The sequence below is a fragment of the Elephas maximus genome, chromosome 16 (assembly GCF_024166365.1).
Source record: "Elephas maximus indicus isolate mEleMax1 chromosome 16, mEleMax1 primary haplotype, whole genome shotgun sequence".
NCBI classification, from domain to species: Eukaryota; Metazoa; Chordata; class Mammalia; order Proboscidea; family Elephantidae; genus Elephas; species Elephas maximus.
In genome coordinates this window covers 34098334-34125006 of record NC_064834.1, presented here as the reverse complement: position 1 = coordinate 34125006, position 26673 = coordinate 34098334, and the positions used below count along the sequence as shown (strand labels likewise).

At 35.8% G+C, this 26673-nt stretch overlaps 1 protein-coding gene across 1 annotated transcript in view; it reads right to left on the bottom strand.

Moving 5' to 3' along the window:
- PCDH15 (protocadherin related 15) overlaps nucleotides 1-26673 on the bottom strand; it is a 999309-nt gene that overhangs the window by 315691 nt on the left and 656945 nt on the right. The window contains exons 17-18 of the mRNA XM_049855421.1: nucleotides 11438-11517; nucleotides 4959-5052 (exon numbers count right to left, since the gene is read on the bottom strand). Coding sequence (XP_049711378.1) covers nucleotides 4959-5052; nucleotides 11438-11517 — 174 coding nt within the window. The remainder of the gene's footprint in view (nucleotides 1-4958; nucleotides 5053-11437; nucleotides 11518-26673) is intronic.

Below are 26673 nucleotides of genomic sequence, written 5' to 3'. Positions count from 1 at the left end.
GCAAAACCATGATAGATTCAAATTGTCATGTCCATTCGTTTTTTGGGGGGGGTATTAAGAAGGAAAACAATATTGTCGAGCACAAGAAATCTGGTCAGAAATAGTCGAGCTACATAACTTGGAGTTTGGAATAGAAATGATCACCAATTGGGAAACAGCAGTGGCAAATCTGTTTTAACAAATAAAACGAAAAAATTCTGATCACTAATTGCACATATATAGCTTTCACAGTACTATCGGTTGGTTAGGAGCCCTGGTGGTGCAATGGTTAAAACAGCTCAGGTTCTAACCTACCAACCACTCTGCAAGAGAAAAGATATGGCGATCAGCTGCCCTAGAATTTACAGCCTGGGAAACCCTCTGATGCAGTTCTATTCTATCCTATAGGTCACTGTGAATCAATACCAACTCTAAACTCTAAGGCACACAACAACATCAGTGATTGACACAACCACGATCCATAAGCTCTACTTTCTAGCTTTTAGCTTGATGAGTCTAGTTAGCGACAACAATAGATAAGAGGGTATGTTTAAACTGGCTAGGTGAGGTTTCTGAAAACATTTTTGGTTCTCTGTACGAAAGAGGGCTGATTCTCTGCCATTCATCTGTAATTCATCTGTACCCTTTGCTAAATATCTTTTCTGGAGTGGTAGCTGATCCCTAGAGTTACAATAGACATCTTTCTACAAGAAAACCAAAAAACTTACTGCTGTTGAGTCAATTCCAACTCATAGTGATCCTACAAGAAAAAGTGTAGCTTCCCTATAGGGTTTCCAAGGCTGTAGATCTCTACAGAAGCAGACTACCACATCGCTAAACCTTTTTCCTGCAGAGCGGTTGATGGGTTAGAACCCCCGATATTTGGATTAGCAGCTGAGCTCTTTAACCACTGTGCCATCAGTTAACAAGGAAGAGGATGAAAATAAACACACTAAAAGTGGAAGAGCAGAAAACAGAGAGTAGGAGTCCTCTATGGCATTGCGGAGCCACTGCACCATCATTTTACTGTCCACCTCTACATTTCCTTTTACTTGTGATAAATAAACCCTAATTTGTTTAAGCTTCTGTTTGTTGGGTTTCTTGTTATTCATAGCCGTATTTCTAAAAAAAAAAACAACCCAGTGCCATCGAGTCGATTCTGACTCATGGCACTGGGTTTTTTTTTTTTTTTTGAAATGCTGATTATTAAATTATATCCATAAATATATAATAAAGTTTGTCATTAAAAAAATAAAATGCCTTTGTAGTCCAGATTGGTTGGACTGAAGTAAAAAATGTTACATGTCAGCTTTTAAAAAAAGGAAGCAGAGTATATATTTCTGCAAAAGAATAAAAAAAAAAGGCATTTTGAAAGCTATCCCATATGTTATTGTAAATTAAAGTAGTTAAAGTGTAAATGTTTAGAAACTAACCTATGATAAAAATTTTTTTTCAAAGTCTATTTCAGCTAATTTTTTTTTTTTAAGGTAAAGTTTGTTGGAATAAAGGACAGTAGCAGCATTCTTAAAAAGTTTGGCAACTTCAAAAATTTCCAAGTAATTCCAAAGGAAACAAATGTAAACAAGTATTAAACTCTAGAAAGTGTACACAGGATAGCTGAAGAAATCTAAGTACTTATAATAGTAAATTATAATAAAATGCGTAAAATTTTAATTTATATACATTTTCAACTCTTATTGGCAGAGTGAGTTTAGAAAAAAGAAAAATTAAAATGGAAGAAAGTCTAATAAAATTTCCCCAATATTCCTCAATTCTAAAATTACCAGTCACCAATAGAAGGTGAGAGCTCTTTCCCCACCTTCCCACCCTGCTAACTGAAAGGTGAGCCATTCAAGCCTACCAGACTCTCTGCACAAGAAGCACCTGGCAGTCTGCTTCCTTCAAGATTAAAAAACAAAACAAAACAAAAAACCAGTGCCGTCAAAGCGATTCCGACTCATAGCAACCCTATAGGACAGAGTAGAACTGCCCCATAGAGTTTCCAAGGAGTGCCTGGTGGATTTGAACTGCCGACCCTTTGGCTAGCAGCTGTAGCACTTAACCACTACGCCACCAGGGTTTCCTCCTTCAAGATTACAGCCTTGGAAAACCTATTGGTCAATTCTACTTTGACCTACAGGGTCACTATGAGTGGAAATCAACTCTACCGCAATGGGTTTTGGTTTTAACAGAAATGATTTTTCACGATAGAATTCTCAAATTATATCTCAGCAATTTGTTTCACACATGCTGATAATCATTTGATTTAAGCAAATGTCTATTCACCTGGAGTCAGTGCTCGTTTAAATATATCTCTTGAAACTCATGATTATTAAGGACAAAAGGTTAATATTACTTTAACTCTACAAAGGACATCAGTTTAAATGTTTGGATAAGATTATTACATTATAAAAGTAGAGAATAATACTTTTATGCAATCTCTTCTTCACTAACCCACTATATATGCCCATACATAAATCCATCCCTAAAATTATATAAATAATGAAAACAAAACTGAAGAGGGTTTTATGTGTTGAAAATCTAAATATTTTTCCTCTACTAGTATCCTGGAAACCCTGGTGGTGTAGTGGTTAAGAGCTGTGGCTACTAACTAAAAGGTCGGCAGCTCAAATCCACCAGGGGTTCCTTGGAAACCCTATGGGGCAGTTCTACTCTGTCCTTTAGGGTCACTATGAGTTGGAACTGACTCGAAGGCAACAGGTTTGGTTTCTTTTTGGTTACTGGTATTCTTAATGCAAGCATTTGAAAATAAAATAACATTACTTAAAACGATCTGATTTTTAAAGGTGATTGAGACCTTACTGATGAGAGAATGAGGAAATTGGGCCTTAGATATGTTATCTAGCCAAGGTTTTTTTTAAATTGTGCTTTAGGTGAAAGTTTACAATTCAAGTTAATTTCTCATACAAAAATTTACATACATATTATTATGTGTCAGTAGTTGAAATCCCTATGTCCCCTTTCCATCCCAGGTTTCCCATGTCCATCCAGCCAGCTCCTGTCCCTTTCTGCCTTCTCATCCTGCCTCTGGACAAAAGCCGCCCATTTAGTCTCGTGTATCTGCTTGAGCTAAGAAGCACACTCTTCATGGGTATTATTTTATGAAAAGCATAATTAATAGATGAAGACCATACCAGACAACCAAATATATGATTTCTTTTTCATGTTCCCTTGTCTAACAAATTTTATTTTCAAGGCAAGACTTAAAATGACCTAGCTAAATTACTGCCATTACTTTTCTGATTTATTATGTGACATATCTCAAAGATATGTACTGTACTTTCTTTTTCCTCTTAATGTTTGACCTGAATGCTCCTTCTTAATTTCACTTCACTCTAATGATACCCCTTACTCTATCCTGAATAATTCCTCCCACTCCTTGGAATCTTCCTCCTTCAGTTATTGCCCAGTCAAGTTACCCACTAAACTTTCATCATAAGTCAAGTGCTTCAATTATTCCCTTCTTAGGGTTTTGGGTTTAAGTCTCTCACTGACTTCTCTAACACAGGCACATTAGATTTAGCAAGGGCATTACACATATAGAAAGTAATCTTAGATTTTATTTTTCTTCACTTTTATATTACTTAAGGTCCTTCTAACGGCTCTACTGTTTCCTAAAAGTGTTCCTTTTATTTCTTTATTTTCCTATTTGGAAAAAACAAAAACCATTGCCATCAAGTCCATTCCGACTCATAGCGACCCCGTAGGAAGGAGTAGAACTGTCCCATAGGATTTCTAAGGAGCAGCTGGTGGATTTGAACAGCCGACCTTTAGGTTAGCAGCCCGAGCTCTTAACCACTGCGCCACCAGGGCTTAGTTTTTTTTCTTTTTTTTGCCTGTAGATAGCTATTTATAAAATGAGTGAAAAATGTCCAACAGCTAAATAGAGGCAGGTTGTCACTGCCAAACTTAATTATCCCTAAGTCTTTTTCTCACTTTGAGTTCAGATGATAAAATTGTCCACCTATCAATTGTATGTTTTTATCATGGTGAAATTTTCTCAGAAAACCTCCTCAGGTGAGTCTGAGAAAAGAATTATCATATGGCCCCCAGCAATGTGCCTTATAGATCTAAGAAGTCATTTGAAATAAATTGGTGATGTGTTGCTTTTTGAATTGGGTGAGCCGTGGTCATAAACCTATGCAGAGTCTGAATTTATTCCCAGACAATAGCGCTGAACTGGCCCATAGCACTTGGCCAAAGAGAGAAACTAACTTGCATCAGAGAGAGAGTGAAAATGCTGTCTAAAGGCTTTATCAACCACTGAAATGCTATAATGCTTAAAAATAAGGATTATGGTGGTTTTGGGCAGGGTAGTTCAAAGGATATAGACAAATGATTTTGAAACACATCACACTGATAAAACCATTTATTTACTCTTAAAACCGATTTGTCTATCCAGAAGAAAAAGAATGCTTCTCTGGAATACGGGCCTATTGAAACCACTCAGATCATCCAGCATTACTCTGGCTTCCGAGTGTTGTTTACACATATCTGTGGCATCGTTCAAATTGGTTTCCTAAGTGCTTCAAGATTTTTACTCACAAATTCCCTCCCCCCTAAAAAAGTGGCAGACTAAAGTTAATAGACTGTAGCATGCAAAAGTACCGGAACAAACGTGACAGTGGTGTGATGATGACAGGCAAAGCAGAATCCTTGTTACAATAAGGTAGATTTCATTTTCCTCACAAATTGTGTAAAAACACCAATGACGAGTTTCTAATACGTCAGGTCAAAAGTTGTAGCACCATAACAGATTCAAAGTATAAGTTCATTTATTTAAGAAGCCAACTAGAGAAAAGAGCTTTTCTAGTAAATGTAAGAAGTTGCTCCAGCTAAAAAAGAAATTAATTCATGAATTCATTACTGTAATAAATTATTTTAGGAGTGCAAGAGTACAAGACTCTCTAATTTCTTTAATACTATTTTTAAAACTCTTACTCAGGGAGGTTACTCACCCCATCTGGCCTGCCATCTGAAGCTGTCACGATCAGAATGTAGCGATCGGTGCTTTCCCTGTCCAGTGCTTTTCCTAAGGTTAGAATTCCAGTACTAGTGACAGAGAAAACAAACATGTAAAACACAGAAAGATACTATGTCACAAGAAGTGTATTTCTACTGTGGTGAACTACTTTTGACAGGGTTTTCTCCCTCAGCAAACACAGCTTGAGTATTTAAGATTTATGATTCTAAGGTTCATGTTGGAAATTAGGAAAGATTTTGAAGGCTATGGAGCTTCATAGCAAAAATGAAAAATTGCAAAATTGAATAGGATAACTAAGTTGATTCTCTATCCTCTGGGGGGAATGAATAAACTATGTTTAATTCATTCCAGGGAGAAATATATCCATCTTTTCTGTAATTATTTTAATGTTAAAAGTTCCATTATTCTTTAGCAGCCTAATGATGTTTGGAGACAAGGAACAGTTTCTTATAACTAACTGATGTCACCATTGCCATTCATTTTCATATATATGTCAATAGTGGGAATGTAAAACATGTGAATTCCATCTTCGACAAACCCTGTAATGCTCTTTTTTTTTTTCCAAAATATTTGACCCTCATTATAGAAATTCAGAAAATGCAAATGATGTTAAAAACAATTTATAAATACTGTGGTTAATATTTTTAATATTTCTTTTTATTCTCATTTATAACCATACTTAAATATTATGGTTTTCAAAAGAGAGATCAGGCTATATATTTTATATTATTTTAAAAAACAATTTACAAACACTCAATCCATTGTTTTACAGTTTTAAAAAACTATTTTGTAGATACCCTAATAATTTTACCATTTTGCTATTCTTTTCAAATTTCGGTGAATCTTAATTTTACATACTATGCATAAAGGGGATGAACAACCTTAAGGCAAATTCTTAGACACATTTTTAATTCTACTACTTAGCTTTTCACTGTTCAGAATACATGCTTCCAAATATTTAAGACTTTATTCCCCAGTGGAATCTGTTTTCTATCAGTCTGGTCATTTATATTGCTCCTTAAAACAAGCTCTGCATGTATTTTAGGTTTTACAGCCTGACGTTGTACATGATATTTTAATTAAGACCTAACAAGCATCTGTTGTAGGGGAGAGGATATCTTAAGATAATAAAACATGAACATATTTATCAAGTATAAAAATAGAATTTACTTCCGATTGATAAAAAGCTGCTCTCATTTTAATACAAGTGCTTTTATTGTTATAGTGGAATTTAAGCAATTCATGCCACATATGGTAGTTGAGCACAAAGAATCAAAGCCAATGAATCAAAATCAGAGTCACACTTACTCTATTTGTTTTATTTAGTAGTTGCTTTTGACATGGACTTTTATAAAAGTTCTAGACATATGGTATGACTATGAAAAACTAACTCTGCTTCTTGTACATTAAAAAAAAAAAATGTTTTGTCAAAATAACATCAATTCCCAGAGTATGTTCACAACAGTGAGGTTTGGATCAACTTCCCACACTGCAGATGGTTCAGATAATCTCCATCTAAAGTGACATTCAAAAAGAAAAGTAAGACATTTATTGCTTCTGATACTTATAAGTTAATGAAAGAAAAAGGAAATATGAAAAACTAGCCACAGTACACTGAAAGAAAATTTAGTTACTGTTTTCCTTATTCTCCCCTCCATTTAAGATTCAGTACTCTATATTCTTCCTTGTACGTTACATATTTTTAAAAATACTAAAGATTTTCTATACTATTACAATCTAGGACTATATTATAGACAATTTTTCATGGCCTGGTGATGCTGATGAAGATAGTTCTTTCCTTCAGATGCTTGTGTCCCAAAATTGTAGAGAGTGGAATGGGATATTTGACAAATGGAGAAGGTGAGGAAAAATAGACAGTGCATTCTGGCATTCTCAGCTAAAGACCGGTTTATGGGTGCACACGAGGCAGCCTTTCATGATATACTAGAAATAAATGATAAGGAGGAGTCCTGTTATCAACCAGGTTATCAGGGCAGGATACAATACCAGAACCAAACCAAACACCATTGAGTCGATTTCCTATACCACAGAGTAGAATGTCTCATAGAGTTTCCAAGGCTGTAAATCTTTATGGAAGCAAACTGCCACATGGGGGTGGATTATCCAATAGCAAGGTAAGCACGATGCTTACCTTGCTTACTAGATCATCTGTAGTGAATAATTTCACAGTTTTTCATCACATGGCAGATTCTGCTTCTAGGTATGACTAGAATCTGTCTCCCAACCCCACAGCACATTCCTACAGAATCAAAGACTCTTTTCAAATTTATAATCCCTGACAGTGATGGATGACCCAGTAAGCAAGGTAAGTAAGGACTTACTTTTGCTTACTTACTAATTTGACTGAACAATTTCACCTACGGCAAAACATTATGATTGATTCATACAATAGAGCACCAAAAGCCTGGGAGGAAAGCCTGGGGATAGAATTTCTTTGAGGAATTAGAGCACTGAAATCGCCTATGTATACTGGGGAATTCAGAAAGCCACATGTGTGCCCAGAGATGGAGCGATGCTTAGGAAAGACCTGAGAAGACCTCTAAGCTCAGTCCAAGCAGAACTGAAGGCTAGGGCAGAGTTGAAAAATGGCCTGGCTAAGCATTGAAAGAGGTCTCTGGCACAGAAATAATCTGCGAAGACTGAAAAAATTCTCCTTCTCTCTCTCTCACTCCCTCCCTCATCCCGTGGAGTATTATGCAGACATAAAAAAGAACAAGGCACTGGCGCATGCTACAATGTGGATAGCCTAGAAAACATTATGCTAAGTGAAGAAGCGAAATACAAAAAGTCACATGTTTTATGATTCAATTTATACAAAATACCCAGAATAGGTAAATCCATAGAGATAGACACGGATTGATGATTGCCAGGGGCTTGGGTAAGGGGGGAATTGGAAGCAACTTCTAAATGAGTGTGGGGTTTCCTTTTGAGGTGATGAAGAATTTTTAGACCTAAATAGAGATGGTGTTTGCTTGAGGGCTACATTCCTGAACTGTATTTTGCGTGAAAAAATTAAACTCTCATAGACAATAAGGGCTGATACATAAAACAATGATATTGAAAATTTGTTTATAAGTTTAGTTAAACAATGTTAATTAAAAGTAATAGAAGATGTCTACTTCTAAAGAAGCTAGTCTGGTAGCATTTAATATCTGCTTCAATAAGTAAACATTTTCCAAAATTACACTACTTAATATGAAATTGATGAAACATCATGATAGGCTAAAAGAAATCATCTCACATGGTTCATGCTATGCAGACTACCCTTCTTTTAAACATTTTAAAATAAGTTCTACTAGTTATGATTAACATCATTTACACCTGCATGTTTTGATGTTAAAGTCTCTTGATAAAATACTTAAGTATCTGAGCCTTTGTCATATTTATCATGTTGCTTTTAGGCATCATATTCTGGGCCTTATGATATGTAAAGGTGATGGGAATGTACTTCAAAATATTTGGAAGCTTGAAGTTTCACAGGACACGTGTTAAAAAATTATTGGTAATTGACAAACACAGACAAATAAGGGGAGGTATCAGTAACATCTTCAAGGCTAAGGTGATAATAGCATAAACTGAGATGGTGGAATGAAGGTTATGAGAAGTAGTTTGATTTAAGGATATACACCCACTCCACACTATTGACATGGTAGTTTCCAAGTATAGGTCATTATGCAAAAATTGGTGTTATGCAAAAATGAAGGATTATCACATCAGATCACAAAAATGGAGGATGACTACATCATTACATAATTGCCAAATTACATCATTACATAACTGTCAAACCACTGAGAATCATGGCCCAGCTAAGTTGACACGTAACCTTAACCATCACAACCAGCATTAGTCTCTTGGAGTTCGTTACTGCCAGACGTATGTCGTAGATACTAAAAAAGAGTAGATTTTTTACCATTGTTGTTAATACAAAATGTCAGATAATGAGATAATCAATAAGTGAGGAGAACATACGTATTGAAAGTAGAAGTTCTAGTAAATTAAAATCCATAATGTCATATTGCTTACGGGCTATTTAATTTTCAAAGTATTTATAAAGTTCAAACTAAAGAAAAAGATAATCAAGCTTCAAGTTCAGTGTCAAAAATTAGTCACAACAGAAAGAAATTAAAATGTGAGTTAAGATAACAATTTTCTGAATAAAATTCTCAGAAAAATAATGCTTTGAGGTTCTCTTCTATAGCACTTTGCCTTTAAATGTTACATTGCGTACACTACACTAGAATGATGACAAACAATAAGAATTTGAGAGGTGGTAATTCCTTACCTTCCTTTAATAAATAAGTAAAATATTTGGCCATCATACTTATAAGGAAAGTTTCTCGACATTTTATTTAAATATTTACTTATATGTGAAATGTTTGCTGAATAAATATTTGTTCAGCCATATGCAACTATCAACAAGGATGCTATGGAAAGTCATTTAAACAATGTATTATGTAGCAGAAACATAAAGTGTGGCCTTTTAAAATATGCTGCTAAATGGTTTTCATAACCAATGGCTGTGATATTTAAAGAACCAAGACTTTTTCTTTAATGAGTAAGTTTTTTTCTAGGTTACATGAATCGTCCAATTCACAAAACTGTAAATAACAATTTCATCACTAGCTAATATTTGTTTAAAGAATTAACAGAAACTTTTTGGCATGTTTTTTATTCCAATGGATAAAGGAAAAACTAATGGTATTATAATGACTATTACTAAGATTTGCTGGTGTACTTTTTTTTTTGTAGTTTTATTGAAATCCAACATAATTTTCTCTTTCATCACTTGCGCTTCTGGTGTTGCATCTAAGAAATCATTGCCTAACCAAATCATGATGATTTACTTCTGTGTTTTATTCTAAGAGTTTTATAATTTTATCTCTCATATTTAGGTCTGTGATATACTTTGAGTTATTTTTATGTGTGGTGTAAGGTAGGGATCCAACTGCATTCTTTCACATGTGGATATCCAGGTGTTTCATCATCACTTGTTGAAAAGACTATCATTTCCTCATTGAATTGTCTTCACTCGTTTGTCAGAAATCAATTGACCATAAATGTTAGAGCTTATTTCTGGACTTTTAATTTTATTCTATAGACATATACGTCTAGCCTCATGCCAGTACCACAGTCTTGATTACTGTTAAAGTGTCCCTTTTAAAATGATTAATTTCTTTAATTATTGTTGTAGATGGTAGCCAATTTATGATTTTTATGTCCCTATGTGAGAAAATTCAAAATTTTTTATGTGAGAAAATTCAAAATAGTTAAACCTTTCTAATTTTAAACATAGTTTTACTCATCTGTAAAACCTAAAAGATTAGGAAATACTGTTCTTGCCTGGGGTTTTCCAGACATTATTAAACCATGGTTGTAAAATCTTATTCAGTGTGAAATTACAAGTTCCTAACAAGACCAAGGAAACCCTGGTGGCACAGTGGTTAAGAGCTTGGCTGCTAGCCAAAAGGTCAGCAGTTTGAATCCACTGGGTGCTCCTTGAAAACCCTATGGTGCAGTTCTACTCTGTCCTTTAGGGTCGCTATGAGTCGAAATCAACTTGACAGCAACAAGTTTATTTTTCATTTTTTTAAAAAACAAGACCAAGGTCCTACACATGGCTCACTGAGTTTGGCATTCTGTGCCACATGTCCCTAAGACTGAAGCAATTGGCTAGCTCATTTGTCAACTAATCCACCAAGTTGGGGTTTCCATTCTTTCAGGCGGTAAAAAAAAAAAAACGCTTATGACCACACAGAAAACATTGGAGAGACAGCAAGCACAGCTCTTTAACAACCAGCCACATGTGACAGAAGAATGCTTACTTTGCCACTGCAAACAGGAAGCAAATTATCTCTCTGGAAGCTGCAATGCTTTCACTTAGCCCTGTTCCAAGTTTTCTCGGTAGTTATCATTAACATTGTCACAGAGCTAAATAGAATGACACTGATCTCAACCTCAAATAGGTTTAGCATGGATAAACAATTATTTTAGAATTTACTTAAATTAATCAGAAATTAGAGGTTGAATTCTGGCTACACCTTAAATGTGTTTATAATACACCTCACCTTACAAAATTTCTTTTGAATGAACTATTTAGTGCCAGGGCACTCTTTGTAGAAATGCCCTCGTCATTGTGAACAGCTGACAACTTTAAAGGGATCTAATTAATCCCTGATTACACTGGAAAATGAAATGTTTCCACCTCGATGGATTTTACCTAGAAAAAGTATTTAAAATAAATAGTTTCCTGGGTAAGATTTCTGGGTTCAGAACTATCCTCCCAGCTCTTCTTAACATTCGTAGTAAAAAAAAATTCTACAAAGTACAGACAGCTGAAAGTCTCTGATTAGGAGTCTGTTCTCTTGCTATTGGTACATTGTTTAACATTTTAAAATGGGGAAAACATCAGTTTAGAAATAATTTTTAACTTACTTTTCTGAAAGATTAAAAACTCGCTGAGGATCTCCATTCTCAATGGCATATGTTATTGGATCTCCCTCTCGATCAGTTGCCTTAAGAGAAAAAAACATAATGCAATTTTCAAGTAATTAATATGGCTATATGGCTCGTATTCAGTACAGAGTAATACAGAAATTTGAGACTAATAGCACAGACCATCCATGATGCTCTTAAGAGTAAAAATGAAAGTATAACCTAATGGTAAGACAAAAAATAAAGAATTTCATGTCTGATCCCAGCTTTTCTTTCATTTTATAACAATGAATAAAAATAATATCTCCTGAGTATACACGTAATCTCACTTGGTAGAGGAATACAATAATGATCTTCCTAGGGTTAATTCACTTGATTTTATATGAGTCTATCTCTACAATTTAAACTAATGGTTGATATATCAGGAATGTGAAAGGGATGTGCCTAAACATAAACCCAGGGAGAGGGCAAATACTTAAATAGAGGGCTACACAAATTTCATTTGTAGCTTAGTAGCCTGGCCCACGTTGCTGACTGACGGTAACTGCTGGGGAGTTGCCAGAACCTTGGAAAAGCATATATGTGCAAGAGGTTCTTATAGTGACTAGAAAGTAAGCATCCCAGCCATAAAAGCCTAAATGTGAAATTGCATGTCCAGACCAGCAGAGAGGGACTGTTCCTACTGGTAGAGCCAACAGTTTTGATATGAATCATGTATCATGGAATTACACGTTACCAGTCATGTAACCTCTCTATCGGCTACCTTGATAGATCGATGGATGACATAAAATCCAGGTTCCAGAAACAGCTGAGTAATATTTACTACGGAAACCCTGGTGAAGTAGTGGTTAAGTGCTATGGCTGCTGACCAAAAGGTCGGCGGCTCAAATCCACCAGGTGCTCCTTGAAAACTCTATGGGGCAGTTCTACTCTGTCCTATAGGGTTGTTATGAGTCGGAATCGACTCAGCAGCAATGGGTGGGGTTAATATTTACTATGTGCCAAGTTCTGTGAGTGAAGCTCTGCAGGACTATTTCATCCATGCCTCACGAAACTGCGTCTTAAATGAAACACTTCCTTCACATTGCTCTCATGATATCATATTCTGTTGATTCTAATCCCACTTTATTGGCTACTTCTTCTCATTTCCCTTTGCTGATTTCCCCTCATTTATAAGACATTTTTACATTGTACGGCTCCAAGGGTCTGTCCTTTACCTCACTCCTTGATCATCTTATCCAGCTACATAGCTTTGATCAGTATCTATAAGTCAAAGACTCATATCTCCAGGCCAGCACTTTGCCCTGCATTTCAGACTCATATCAAAGTTATCTACTTCAATCTCCAATTAAATGAATACTAAGCCATCTTAGTAGTGGCCCTGCCTCCTCCTTGGCATTCTCACTGTTGTCAGTGATCATTTTTTTCAGACCAAAATTTTGTTGTGTTTGGGCAAAGTTTATTGTATTCTCTCATGCACAAAATAAAAAATAAAATAATAAAAAATGATGAAATAATAAACTACCTTGGGTAAAATCATTGAAACACTTCGAAACATTTCATTTAAATCTAATGCTAAAATTTTAACTTTTATTAAATTAATTATAGTGGTAGCCTAGGCCTAGAAAATAAGAAACAGAGAAATTCAAGAAATGCATTCAATGAGTTTGGTAGTAAATGCTTGATATTTCCCCCTTCTTTTCTGTTCTTTGTGAGGCAAGTATTAGCAAAGAAGATAAAATGAAACTGCAATTAATGACACTCATTTAACTGAAGAATAGTATCATGGGTTGAATTGTGTCCCCCCAAAATACATGTTGTAAATTCTAACCACTATGTCTGTGGCTATGATCCCATTTGAGAACAGATAAGTCTTTATTATGTTAATTAGACAGGATTAGCACAGGTGTGTCAAATCAGTCTCTTTTGACATATAAAAGAGATTAAAGAACAAGCAAAAGAAGAAGAGATGGGGAAGATTTATGCCAAGCCACACAGGTATCTCCAAAGAACCAGGAAACAAGCTGAAGAGACAAGAACCTTCCCCCAGAGCTGACAGGGAAAGCCTTCCCCTAGAGACAAATTTGAACTTCTAACCTCCTAAGGAGCCCTGGTGGCGTGGTGGTTAAAAACATGGCTGCTAAGCAAAAGGTCGGTGAGCCGCTCCTTGGAAACCCTATGGTGCAGTTCTGCTCTGTCCTACAGGGTTGCTATGAGTCGGAATCAATTTGATGGCAACCGGTTTGGTTTGGGTTTAGCTTCCTAAACTGTGAGAAAATAAATTTCTGTTTGTTATAGCCACCCACTTGTGGTATTTCTGTTATAGCAGCACTAGTTAACTAAGACAAATAGCATCAATTTTTTAAGAAGCAAACAATTATGCTATATCTGGAGACTATATCACTAAAATGCTTCCACTAAACTTCTTCCAAGAAGCCCTGGTGGCACAATAGCTAAGCAATGGGCTGCCAACCAACAGCTTGGCAGTTCAAGCACATCAACAGTTTCCTGGGAGAGAAGACATGCCGTGGAAAACTATGGGGCAGCTCTACTCTGTTATACTGGGTTACTATGCGCCAAAATCAACTTGACTGCACCTAACAACAATAAACATTTTTCCATTGTTTTTCTCTTTTTGACAGTCATCTTTCCAAGTCATATATTTATAGATATTATCAGGTTCTTTTGATTTGTTTATTGCTATGTGATTGGCATTTTTGTTTTCTTAAGGGACAATTTATTTATTTATTTATTTTTGCTTTCACAAAGCCAGAAAAAAATATTTCTGAAACAAGATAGCTTTGTGTAAACAATTATAAATCCAGCTTAACATTGTATCTTTCTTTCAATCTATCATGTCTACTATTTCTGGAAAGATGAGCCGAAAACAATCAATCAGTAGAATTTAGTCATTGGTTTACTGGTATATGTTTAACAACATTAATAACACAATTAACAAAGATAAAGCTGATCTTTGTTTAACTTTTGCTTGAAGGACAAAGACTATCCTTAAAAATCAAAGCACCTCTTCTTTCTGGTCTACCCACAGAGCTTATTGCATCTGCATTTGAGCCACCCATTTTACCAAAGCACACCAAAAAGTATAAAAATTAGCCATGTGCTTAGGCGCTGGAGAATAGAAATTTTGAAAAAGAAAACAAATCTTCTCTAGCCTAATAGTCTGCTCATGTTAAAAATGAACACAGCCATCAAATACCATCTGGTAGAGTGCACTTTATGCCCACAGAACGATTCTACACATTTCATAGTACATTAAGACAAAGTACCTGCCCTTAGGGTTTCTAAAATAGATAATAATCAACGGATTTAGATGATCTTTTCTCTTCTCATTTAGGCAAACAATTTCTGATTTATGTTATTAAACGGCTTGAAACCAAGAACTGAAGCTTTCCATTCAGTACAACAGTGTTTCCAAAAATTTTATATGCATTCCTGGCGGTTAATCATCAGTCCTTAAAAAAAAAAATAGTAATTTTTATAAATATATTTCAATATAGATTAATGCATACAGTCTATTTATATCCAGTAGTTCTGTTTTGCCACTTACGATTCTATATAAAATTCATTTTGAAATAAATTCATTTAAGTAAAAAATAATTTTATTCAATTTTCAAGAATATATAAATAATACGATAAATGATATGTAAATGTGGTGTAAATGGAAATGCAACTAAATGTAGAATGGCAAAAAATATAAAAATGTTCCAAAATACAAGGGTGTTGTAAAATGACACATGAGAAGAACCTAGACCTCCAAACTCCTCCTTTTTTTTCTATATGGGAATTGATTCGTGATCTATTTGTTGCTCAAGCAGATAAATACAATGTTTTAAGCTAGGAAGGCAAAACATCTTTTGCTGACCATGTTGAAAATGAAGTGACTGTTTAAAGATAAGTATTTTTGTTTACCTCATCCAGGGAAATTCGTGAAAATTAAGAAAGCCTTAAAAGGTAAAATCTCTAATCTTTGGTCAGAGTTACAGAGAACCTATGAAGGTTCAGTCTCAAAATTTTTCTTTGTGGTACAAAATGGTTAATCTTGGGACACAAAGTGGTTTAATCCATTCTAAAATGGGCCCATAACTGATTTAGTCCAAGCTTCAAGGAACAAAGAACAAAATAAAGTTGGAACTAAACACAAATAATAAAAAGAACCTGTTCAAATGATAATTACTAGTCTTTATTATTTATTAGGCATTTTACATATCCCATCTCATTTAATCTTCAAAGCAATCCTATCTGATAAGTATTTTGAGCCATATTTTACATGTGATAAAAATTTAAGCTTGAAGAAGTTAAAGAATTTGCCAAAGGTTAGAAATATACTAAATATGCAGGCGTAATTCAAACACTGTGCCCTCTGGAACTCAAAATCTATCACTAGCAGAATCCCTTATGTTGTAAACATCTCCTCTCAATCTCTCCTTCACTTTCTTGCTTTAACCATAACCAGGCTTTCCATGAGAACCTTAATCCCCCCACCTTGCTTTTAAGAGATGGCCCTGGCAATAGAGTAGCCTCCTTCTTCATTGCCACTTCCATTTCATTCTGCTGAAAATCCCCCAGCTTTGACTCTTATGCTGTAGTCTTTAGACTATTATCAATTTCTACCCTCCCTTGTTAAAGCCTTAAAGTCATATTCCACACTATACATAACTTACTTCATTTCTTGGGGGAAGGGTGGCTCACTGACAATCTGTCTCATTGTTATTCTTATTTCAATTATTAGTCATTTCAATATATGGGAGTTGCTTCTAACACGCTAGTCTCAAATTCCTTTAATTGGCCCTCATCCAATGACCTTGTTCTCTGTTTCTATATCATCCATTCAGTCCTATGGTCATGCCCTAGACCTTGTCATTACCAATTACCACAACCCTTCCATAACCACGATTTGATCAATTCCACTCTTCCCCCAGCACTTGCTCACCTCTTTTAGTATCACATTTTCAAAATTTTTCAGCCCCATCTAGGTCCACAATTGATTGATCATACTAATTACCCTTTACCCACCTTGCATACTTACATTCCTCTGTACCCAGCTTAAATTCAATTCATTAACTACACACACACACTCACACATACACGCTCTCTCTCATACATATATTGCCTTACTGTCCACTGAGGAAGCCTGAAAGCCAAGATACCCTAACAATAAGCAATATACCTAGCACCCAGATCTTGGTTTCAACTTCCCTTTAACTCTTTTGCTTCATCATATTTCTCTGGCAAAATGAAAATTTTACTCTGCCTTTCCTTTACCTACAACTGTGTGGCTGAAAAAGACTGGAGAAAAACATGTAACAATGATGGAAATTCTCATTTGTGATTCATGATTTGGTGATTTAAGAGGACCTTTGATCCTGTTCATCTATTATACTATATTTCCCTAGTTCATTCATTCTACCTCTCCTATCTGATTATTTCGTGCTTTCTCCTCAGGTTTCCAACTCATCCTTCTCATCTATATTCTTGGCCAGTGACTTTAATTGCTGTTCCACTAAGAAAACTGAAGCAATTTTCCACAAACTCCCCAAACTTCATCTATACATCTTCCTGTACCCATACACTCTACCATTGCTTCTATACTTATACCATACTGTTAGAATACCTATCTAAAAGCAATTGCTCCACTTGTATGTTGCCGTCATTGGTAGGTATTGTCAAGTCGGTTCTGACTCATAGTTACCCCATGTGTCAGAGTAAGAAATGTTGCCCGGTCCTGTGCCATCCTCACAGTAGTAGGTATGTTTGAGCCCATTGTTTCAGCCACTGTGTCAATCAATTGTGCTGAGAGTCTTCCTCTTTTTCGCTGACCCTGTACTTTACCAAGCGTGATATCCTTCTCTAGGGACTGGTCCCTCCTAACAACATGTCCAAAGTACCTGAGATGAACTCTCACCATTCTCACTTCTAAAGAGCATTCTTGTTGTACTTCTTCCAAGACATATTTGTTTGCTCTTCTGACAGTTCATGATGTATTCAATATTCTTCACCAACCCCATAATTCAAATGCATCATTTCTTCTTCTTTCTTCCTTATTTATTGTCCAGTTTTTGCATGCATATGAGGCTATTGAAAATAGCATGGCTTGAGTCAGGGGCACCTTAATCCTTGATGGGGGATCTTTGCTTTTTAACACTTGAAAGAGGTCTTTTGCAGCAGATTTGTCCAATGCGATGTGTTGTTTGATTTTTTAACTGCTACTTTCATGGGCATTGGTTGTGGATCCAAGTAAAATGAAATCCTTGGGAACTTCAGTCTTTTCTCCATTATCATGATATTGCTTATTGGTCCAGTTGTGAGGAATTTTGTTTTCTTTATGTTGACGTGTAATTCATACTGAGGGATTGATCTACATCAGTAAACTCTTCAAGTTCTCTTCACTTTTGACAAGCAAGGTTGTGTCATCTGCATATGGCAAGTGGTTAATGAATTTTCTTCCAATCCTGATGCCACATTCTTCTTCATATAGTCCAGCTTCTCCAGTGAATTCCTCCACGAACAATTGCCTCCTTTGCCATGAGACCAGAAGAACTGGATGGTGCCTGGCTACCATTATGGAACATTTTGATCAAAGATTCCATAGAAGAATCTTGATCAAAAGGGGGACAATGAAGAACAGAATTTCAAATTCTCATGGACTCTAGACATCCTGGAGCCATGGAGTTTGGATGAACCCCTGAAACTACTACCCTGAGATAATCTTTAAACCTCAAACCAAAAATATCCTCTGAAGTCTTAAAACCAAACAATAGTTTAGTTTAACTAGTAAAAAATGTCTGCCTTGTGCATTATGCTCTTTTAAGAACTATCTACATGGGATCAAATTGACAACAGTAACTCAAAAGATTATATAAGAACCTTAGGCTGCAGTGAATTTACGTTAATGAGGGAGGAGCAGCTCAGAAATTGAGGATGAGAATTGTTACACAACTTGAAGAACGTAATTAATGTCACTAAATGATACATGTAAAAACTGTTGTATTGGTGTATGTTTTGCTTTGTATATTCTCAACAACAAAATACCTAAATTATTTTAAAAAACAAAACAACAACAACAAAAAAAATCACTGGCATAAGAGTTAAATAATGTTTAGTATGTTTTGATAAAGTGTGTCCTTATAAAAATAGCCCTGATCTAGTAATTATAAGATTAAAGGCCTAGACTTAATTATCTCACTTTTTAGCCATCTGAACTAGGGTGTCATTAGGTCTGTATTCTTAGTTGTAAAATGGGATAAGTAACAGTTGAAGTATACTTTATGTAGTTCATATAGAATCAGATGAGGTAAAAGATGTTTGAATTCTATTCATTTAAATGGAATTATCTAAGAAATTAATTTAAGTAGATAGTTAAATTAATGAGAAATATTTTAACAGAAAATAACAAATGTTGGCAAGGGTGCAGAAAACTTGGAATCCTTACCCATTGCTGGTGGGAGTGTAAAATGGTACAGACATTGTAAAAAACAGTGTGGTGGTTCCTCAAAAAACTAAAAATAGAACTACCATACTGGAGTAAAAAAAAAAGACTTCAGAGTTAAAAAAAAAAAAAAAGAATGAAATCTGAATCTGTCATATACTAGCCACACCATCTGGGCAAACTGCTTAACTTATTTATGTATCAGTGACTCCTTCCGTGATAATGAAGTAGAATGACACCTAACTCAAACTCAGGGTTTTTATGATGGTTAAATGAAATAGTCTGTATCTCAGATGCAGCTTAGTACATAATATGTGCTTAATAAACGCTTATAATTGACGTTAATACTTAGGAGAAAAATGGTGGCCAATTTGAAAAACAATTTGCCGTTTTTTCCAAATGTTAAATATACAGTTACCATGTGACCCAGTAATTCCACATTTAGATTTCTACTTAAGAGAAATAAAAACACATGTCCACACAACACTTACACATGCATGTTAATGAAAATATATTCATAATAGCCAGAAAATAGAAACAGTTCAAATGCCAATCAATTGACAAGTACATAAACAAATATGGCATATCCATAGAATGAAAAAGTATTCAACAATGAAAATAATGGAGTACTAAAACAGGCTACAATATGAATGGATTTTGAAAACAATATGCTGTGTGAAAGGAGCCAGGTTTCATGTTGTATGACTCCATTTATATGAAATGTACAGAACAGACAAATCTACAGAGAATGAAAGCAGAAAGTAGGCCTGGGGAGTTTGGGGATAAAATGAGGAATGACTATCAATGGGTTTCTTTTTTGGGTGATGAAAATGTTCTAAAGTTAATTGTGGTCATGGTTATACAACTGCATATACTAAAAGATTATTCGATTGTACACTTAAAATGGTTGAATTGTATGGTATGTGAATTATATCTCAAAGAAACTGTTAAAAATTAATAAGCAAGAGTTATTCCATGGACATAATATCCTGAGAGCAGCTCCCATGGTCTTCACACTCAACTCCAATGTACTTGTTTTCCTTGAGTTAATGAGTTTCTATGGCTTATAGGCATCTAATTGTAAGAAAAATTTTGACCTCAGTGAGGTTAGACAACTGGTCAGAGACTTTCATCCTATGGGTACTAGACCAGCATTAGGAAAGGCCAAAGAAAGACAAGAAATGTCTGTTCATGGAATGGCTTAGCACACAGGTATATTTATATCCTTAGGAGAAATATTGATATAGATTCTAAAAGAGTGATTCTGACATTTATGGCTCCCAAAGAAGCCAAGAAATAGCTAACAAGGGAGTGACAAGTTCTTGCCTCTAAGGCTAGGGCAGTACAAGAAGCATGAAAAAAATAGACTTCTTCCAAGTGGTTTAGGGTTGCACAAATAAGTCAGTATAACAAAATAGAGAATCCAGGAGTGGATCCATATACATATGAAAATTGTGAAATAGACAGAGTTAATAGAAAAACTAGATGGGAACACGGGATGCACTAAATATGTGGTGTTGCTTCTAGTGGTTATTAACATGGAAAAATTGAAAGAATATCAAATTTCATTACATATAAAAAATTTTAGATGAATTGAAAGCTTAGGTGTAAAAATAATAAATATAGTGAAAGGCTATTTTGTCAAATATAAATATAATCCATGGACGGGAGACCTTCTTACTCGAGACAGGAAATCTCCTGAATTTATTAATATGAAGATATGTTTTACTATATAAACTTGAAACTTCATTTTTCAAGAGATAAATTAAAAAAATATCTATCTGGCTCTCTATCTAGCTCTCTACCAAAATCTCTATCTCCAGGAACCAGGATCAAAATATTCACATACAGAATTAGTTATCATTTTCATTATTACTTGCATTCTTTCTTATATTTTATATTCTTTTATTTTCTATTATATTCTGTACTAGCCTATCTATTTCATTAACAACAACAACAGAAAGATGGTCTTGACATGCTAAATTGATTCTGTGACCCAAATTTCTCTCTGCAAATCTGCTGTATTGACTTTTAGTGTTTGCATTTCATTAGCATCATAAATATATATATATACTTCCTGACTGATTTCCTTTCTGATTTTCTTCTTAAATAATTAATTACAAAAGCTACTAGTTTGCGCCTAGCAAGACAGCCACACACATTTGTAGATATGCACGTTTGTGTGTTGGCTGTGACCTGGCACAGAGTATCAGAGCTGTCTAGAGGGGAGAAAACCACACAGTAGTGTTTATGGCAGCAGCCCATATTTATGGAGTATTGGCTCTTGATTCAGATGAGGAATGCATCTGAGAGTGTGGAGGGCAAGTTTTGCCAGGTCAGCGCCTAAGGAGAATGAAGAGAGCTTCTGCAGGAATCAGAGGAGGTGGCAGTGAAAGTCCAGCAAGAGTGGTCAGTGTATTAGGATAAGGAGGCATGTCTGTGGGTGGGTGGGAGTGGCAGTCCAGTCTGAGGTGTAGGAGACTGAGTGGCATGAGGAGACTATCTGAGCAGGGTGCAGGTGGTGGGTGCAGTGACCAACACGAGGGGTGAGATTCTGAGTCGGGTGTTGGAAGCTGAATGGGGTGGAGAGAGCATCTCTTGATAAAAGATTTCCACAGCAGCCTGGCATGGGGTATCCAAACCCATGGGGGCAGACTGGGGCATTAACACCACCTAGAATGGTATATGAGAGACCAAAGGAGATAAACAGGGCTACCATGAATGTGGCCAGTGTGGAAGTGGTGGCCTGGTGTGGTTTCAAAGCCCAGAGACGGTTATTAAGGCATTTGCAAGATCTGGGGTATGGGAACCCTGGTGGCATAGTGGTTAAGTACTATGGTTGCTAACCATAGGGTCAGCAGTTTGAACCCCCCAGATGCTCCATGGAAACTCTGTGGGGTGGTTCTTCTCTGTCCTACAGGGTTGCCATGAGTCGGAATCCACTTGACAGCACTGGGTTTGTTTTTTTGTGTGTTTTTTTAAATCATGGGGTATGAGGCAATAAAAGGGTTAACAACAGTGTTTGCATGAAAAGATGCTTAGTTATAGCAAAAAAGCAATACTTTTACTTGTATTGTTAAATAATCCTGGCTGTATCTCTGAAATGTATGTTTTCTTAATACAGAGCTTTAAAAAAATTTGTGTTCATTTAGATGAGCGAGGCATACGCATGAGTGAGAAAGTATGCAGAGACAGAGAGGACATTTTTATTTTCTTTCAAAACTGGTACGGGATTTTGTGTATTCATTTAAAACAAAAAGTATGCAAAACCTAGGACAAGAAACATATAATTGAATTCTTCAGTTTTCTTAAGTAACTACTCCAATGCAGATATTTTTTGTTTATTTTTTATCTAAAGTAAATTGTTTTCTTAGCTCCAAATGAACTTATTCCTGGTAGCTAAGTGTGGAAACACCACCGGCACTTCTAGAGATCAGTTGGTTCTCTTACTGTTTTCCCTGGACAATTGACACCTATTAGATGTTTACTGAGTATCCCTCAGTAATACTGCTTTTGCTGCTCTCTATTTATCAAAATCTCAGGGAAATAACAACGTTTGCATATTTAAGCTTTAATCAACAATAGCTAGCTGTATGTGAAGCAATAAACACCTTCAAGGCATGCAATAAACTCTGAGTTTTATTTACAAAACAACACAGTGAGAACCATTTATTGCCAAGTTACTAAAGGTAATGCTGATTAAAAAAAAAAAAAAACCTGCTATTAAAATACCAGTAGCTATCAAATACCTGCCTGAACAAATATCCTGCCCTCAAATCCAGAATTCAAAGCAGTTTTTTTTTTTTTTTATTTAACCTTTAGAAGAAGCAGAATGGTTTAACTCTGTTCAATTAAAAGGTAAAAACAAAGCAAAGCAAGCAAAAAAACAATGTCCCCATGGCAGGCAGTTTTAGAAATGCTAAGCTTTTTTGGGGGGCATACAGTTGTCTTCTGGCATGACATAAATGAAAATAATCACTTTCTACTGTCGTTAATAAGCTTTTGTTGAAAAGTCATTTATAAGAAGCAGTGGACAAAGGGAGGTCTCCACCATTTCCAAACAGCCCGATTAAAAGCAACCAAGGGTGTTGGCTGATTGTCATATAGGAAGCTAGAGAGAGTCCTCCATGGATTTAGAAACAACATGATAGCAATATGAAGAGTGGGGTAAAGGTTAGAAACATAGCAGTAAGCACAGAATAAAGGTCTACTTGAATTGTCCCTTGTTCAGAACTCCAAAATATGGCTTCATAGCTGCATACAATCCCTCCGTGGTTGTTGGTAAAATTCTAATGAAGAAAAATACTTTCTTTTCCACCTTATTGCTCTAGTGACCCTATTCTTAGAAGCCAGGAGCTCTCAATTTTGGCACTACTGCTATTTTGGGCCTGGCAATTTGTGTTGTTGGGGCTGTCCTATAATTTGAGGATGTTTAGCATATTCCTGGCTTCTGCCCACTAGATGTAAATAGCAGCACCCTCTTCTTTCCCATTGTGAAAACCAAAGATGTGTTTCCTGGGAGCAGGAGCATCTCACCTGGACAAGAACCATTGCTTTAAGTTGATCACAAAATGTGTCTTCATACATAATACAAAAAAGAACCAGAATTATTCTAATTGAGATCATCCCATAAAATCTGGGCCATATGTTCTCTTAAATCAGGGTTCCTGTGATCAACTATTTGTTACTCAATCTCAAAATGCACTCGATGTTTTCTATCATCCTCTTCCGCTCTAACAATTTCTTGTGGTTTTCTAGGTAGGGAGGACACAAATTCTGCTTAATGCAGTATTTTCCATGACCCCTTAAACCTCTCTCTTTTCAGAACGTGAATAATTGTGTAGCAGATAACCCAAGAACTAAAAATGCAATTTTAAATTAGGGGAATATATTTACAACTAATTTGAACTACCCCAGGATAATATTGAGGAGCTGAAACCCAGAAAGCCAAGAGGATGCCTCACATTAAGTGTGAAACCTAGGAAAGAGAGCTCTGTTGCTGATTGTTTTTAAGCTGAAGAGATAGTTTTCTTCAATCCCTTTGGAAACAGTTTTGCATTTTACAATTTGACAATGATTTGAACTTACTGGGAGACAAGCAGGGACAGAAAAACTTTCTCAACTCCCTAAATCCTAGGTCACAAGGTTTACTTCTGATTTTAGTATACTTTGTGCTGCTTACAACAGTTCTAGGGGTTGCCAGTTGCCAGGGAAATAGTTTTAGTAAAATTTGACCCTAAGAATTTCACATCACATCCCACAGCAATTAGTCATGTGCTGAGATTTCTACAAAATGAGTACAATTATTAAAACATGCATAGCAATAATAATAGGCATATCTATAAGAATGTACACATAAAGCAAACCTTTCAGTTGGGAAAATAAGTTTTAATTGTATTTGTTCTATAGGGGCAGAAACTGAATTGCTTGAGAATGAGCTGCTTGCTCAAAATCAAACAGTAATAAATTTGAGCAATTTAAGCCTTCAACTTGGATCTTATCACTTTTCAACACCGTATCCTTTTCTGAAGCAGAAAATATATATGCATGTCCATTGGCCCCAGTATGACTGTCTTTATATCCTAATTGTGTTTTGAAGAATCTATGTTTTTTATGGTGTGGATACAGGTGGCTAAATAATCTTTTTGTTTATTTGCCACTCATATACATACTTTTTCAAAGGAAGCGTCCCAGTTTCCTCCACGAACGTTCTTCTAATCAACTCTTGCTCTATTATACCTTTTTCTGCATTACCCACCCTCATATCATAGTTTAAAAACTCATCACAAGAATTTGTAAAGTCATGCAATTATTGGAACAAAAAAAAAAAATCTCTTGAGAAAATGTTAAAAAGAATCTTCCTGAAATTTGTTCTTCTATTTCTATTCAAGCAGTTTTTAAAATCACATTTTTGTTTGTTTATTTTTAATTTCTAAGGAACGTTTGTACTTTGTGGAGTATTTTTCCTTTCAGGAAACTCTGTATCCACTCATTCCATTTAATCCTATCTTGAGATTATATGACCCTAATTCCTCATTTCAAAGTTAATCTAGTAACAAAACTGTTGTCATAATCTCTACCTTCTTATTACAGAGGCTTCCTGAGGATAAGTGATAGAATGAGGGGAGGCAGGAGACCAAAACAAACAACCAAACAACAAAAACAGCCAGAGACTGATGACACTGTTCGAAACCCTGGTTCTACCTTTTCTTGAAGTCATATTCATCAGACATCCAACAGATACTTCCTGAGTGCCTATTATATTCCAGGCACTATTTTAGTTACTGGGAATATAATAGTAAATAAAACAAAATTCCCGTCATTGATATTTGGCATAGAGGCATAATAAACTAATATGTGAGAGCACACATGGAGCGAAAAGTAAGTAGGGTAGTGAAAATTGGGATCACAGTGAGTGGGGAAATTGCTATCTTCTTTAAGGTGGTCAGGTAAGATCACTTTACTAAGGGGGAACTCAAGCAGAAATGTGCAGCTATGGGGAGAGCCCCTTATGTAACTGTCTGGAAAAGAAGCTTTCAGGCAGTGGGGATAGTAAGTTAAAAGACCCTAAGGCAGGACTATACTCAGTGTGCAAGGAAGCCAACGGAACTGGAATGGAATCAGTGAGGGAATGAGAACTAGATGAGGTCAGGTAGTTCTCAAAGGAACATTCACTTTTATTCTGGGTAATTTGGGAAGCTATTGGAGGGTTTTCACAAAGGAATGAAGGTGTCTTAGGCAAAATTTTCAAGAATTACTCTGTCTGCTGTATGAGTAATAGGCTGTTATGGGGAGGGAGCCAAGTCCAGTAGGAAGCTATTATAACAATCTAAGCAAGAGTTGATAGTGGCTAGGATTAGGATTAGGGTGAAAGCAGTGGCAGTAGGGAAAAAAACAGTGAAATTCTGGAAATATTTTGAGGTCAAAAGAATTTGCTGATTGACTGAAATGGGAAAGGATGGAAGAAAAGAGAATGGTTGGAGACGACTTCAAAGATTTTGGCCTGAGAATTTGGAAGGATGAGGTTGCCATTTACTGAAAAGGAGAAAAAGGCAGGAGGACCAGTTCTATTTTTTTTTTCTTTTGGGGGGAAGGGAGATATTAACTTTGAGATGATCTGATGACATTACGACATGCCTTGCAAATCTTTCTTCAAGGCATGAAGGACTTATTCCACATTACAGGAGAGTTATTCACCAACGGCCTTCAACTGTCAGTCCTATTCAGAGAACGCCCCAGCTGAGAGCCACCCTGCCCAAGGTGAAGCTACTTTCCAAGGCAATCTGCATATATAACGACTCATCATACAGGGACATAAAAGCTCTGCCTCTGCCTCCCAACCTGCCAACTCTAAAGGGTCATCTTTGCTCTAGAATTCTACATTGAGTCAGCTGGACCATTTACTGGGCCTGCATTGAAGCTCAACTTCTCCCTAAATTTAATCCTGCTTCTTTCCCCTCCCTTCTGCAGGCGTTGATTGTAAAAACACTCCTTAATAAATATGCTGCAGTAAAATCTTTACCTGAAAGTCTGCTTCCCTTGAAGCTCAATCTGAGACAGATGCTTATTTAATATCTAAAGAGAAACATTGATCTTACAAATGAATATGGGTCTAGAGTTTTAAGGCAAAAGATCATTTTAGGAGTAAAAATAAATAGGAAAAACAGAGGTTAGATGCTTGAGCCCTGGGTTATTTTAACTTTTAAAAGACAGAGAAATGAGGAGAAACATCAAAGAAGACAGACATAGAGCAGCCACGGAGGACAGGGAAAAAGTCAGAAGATGTGGT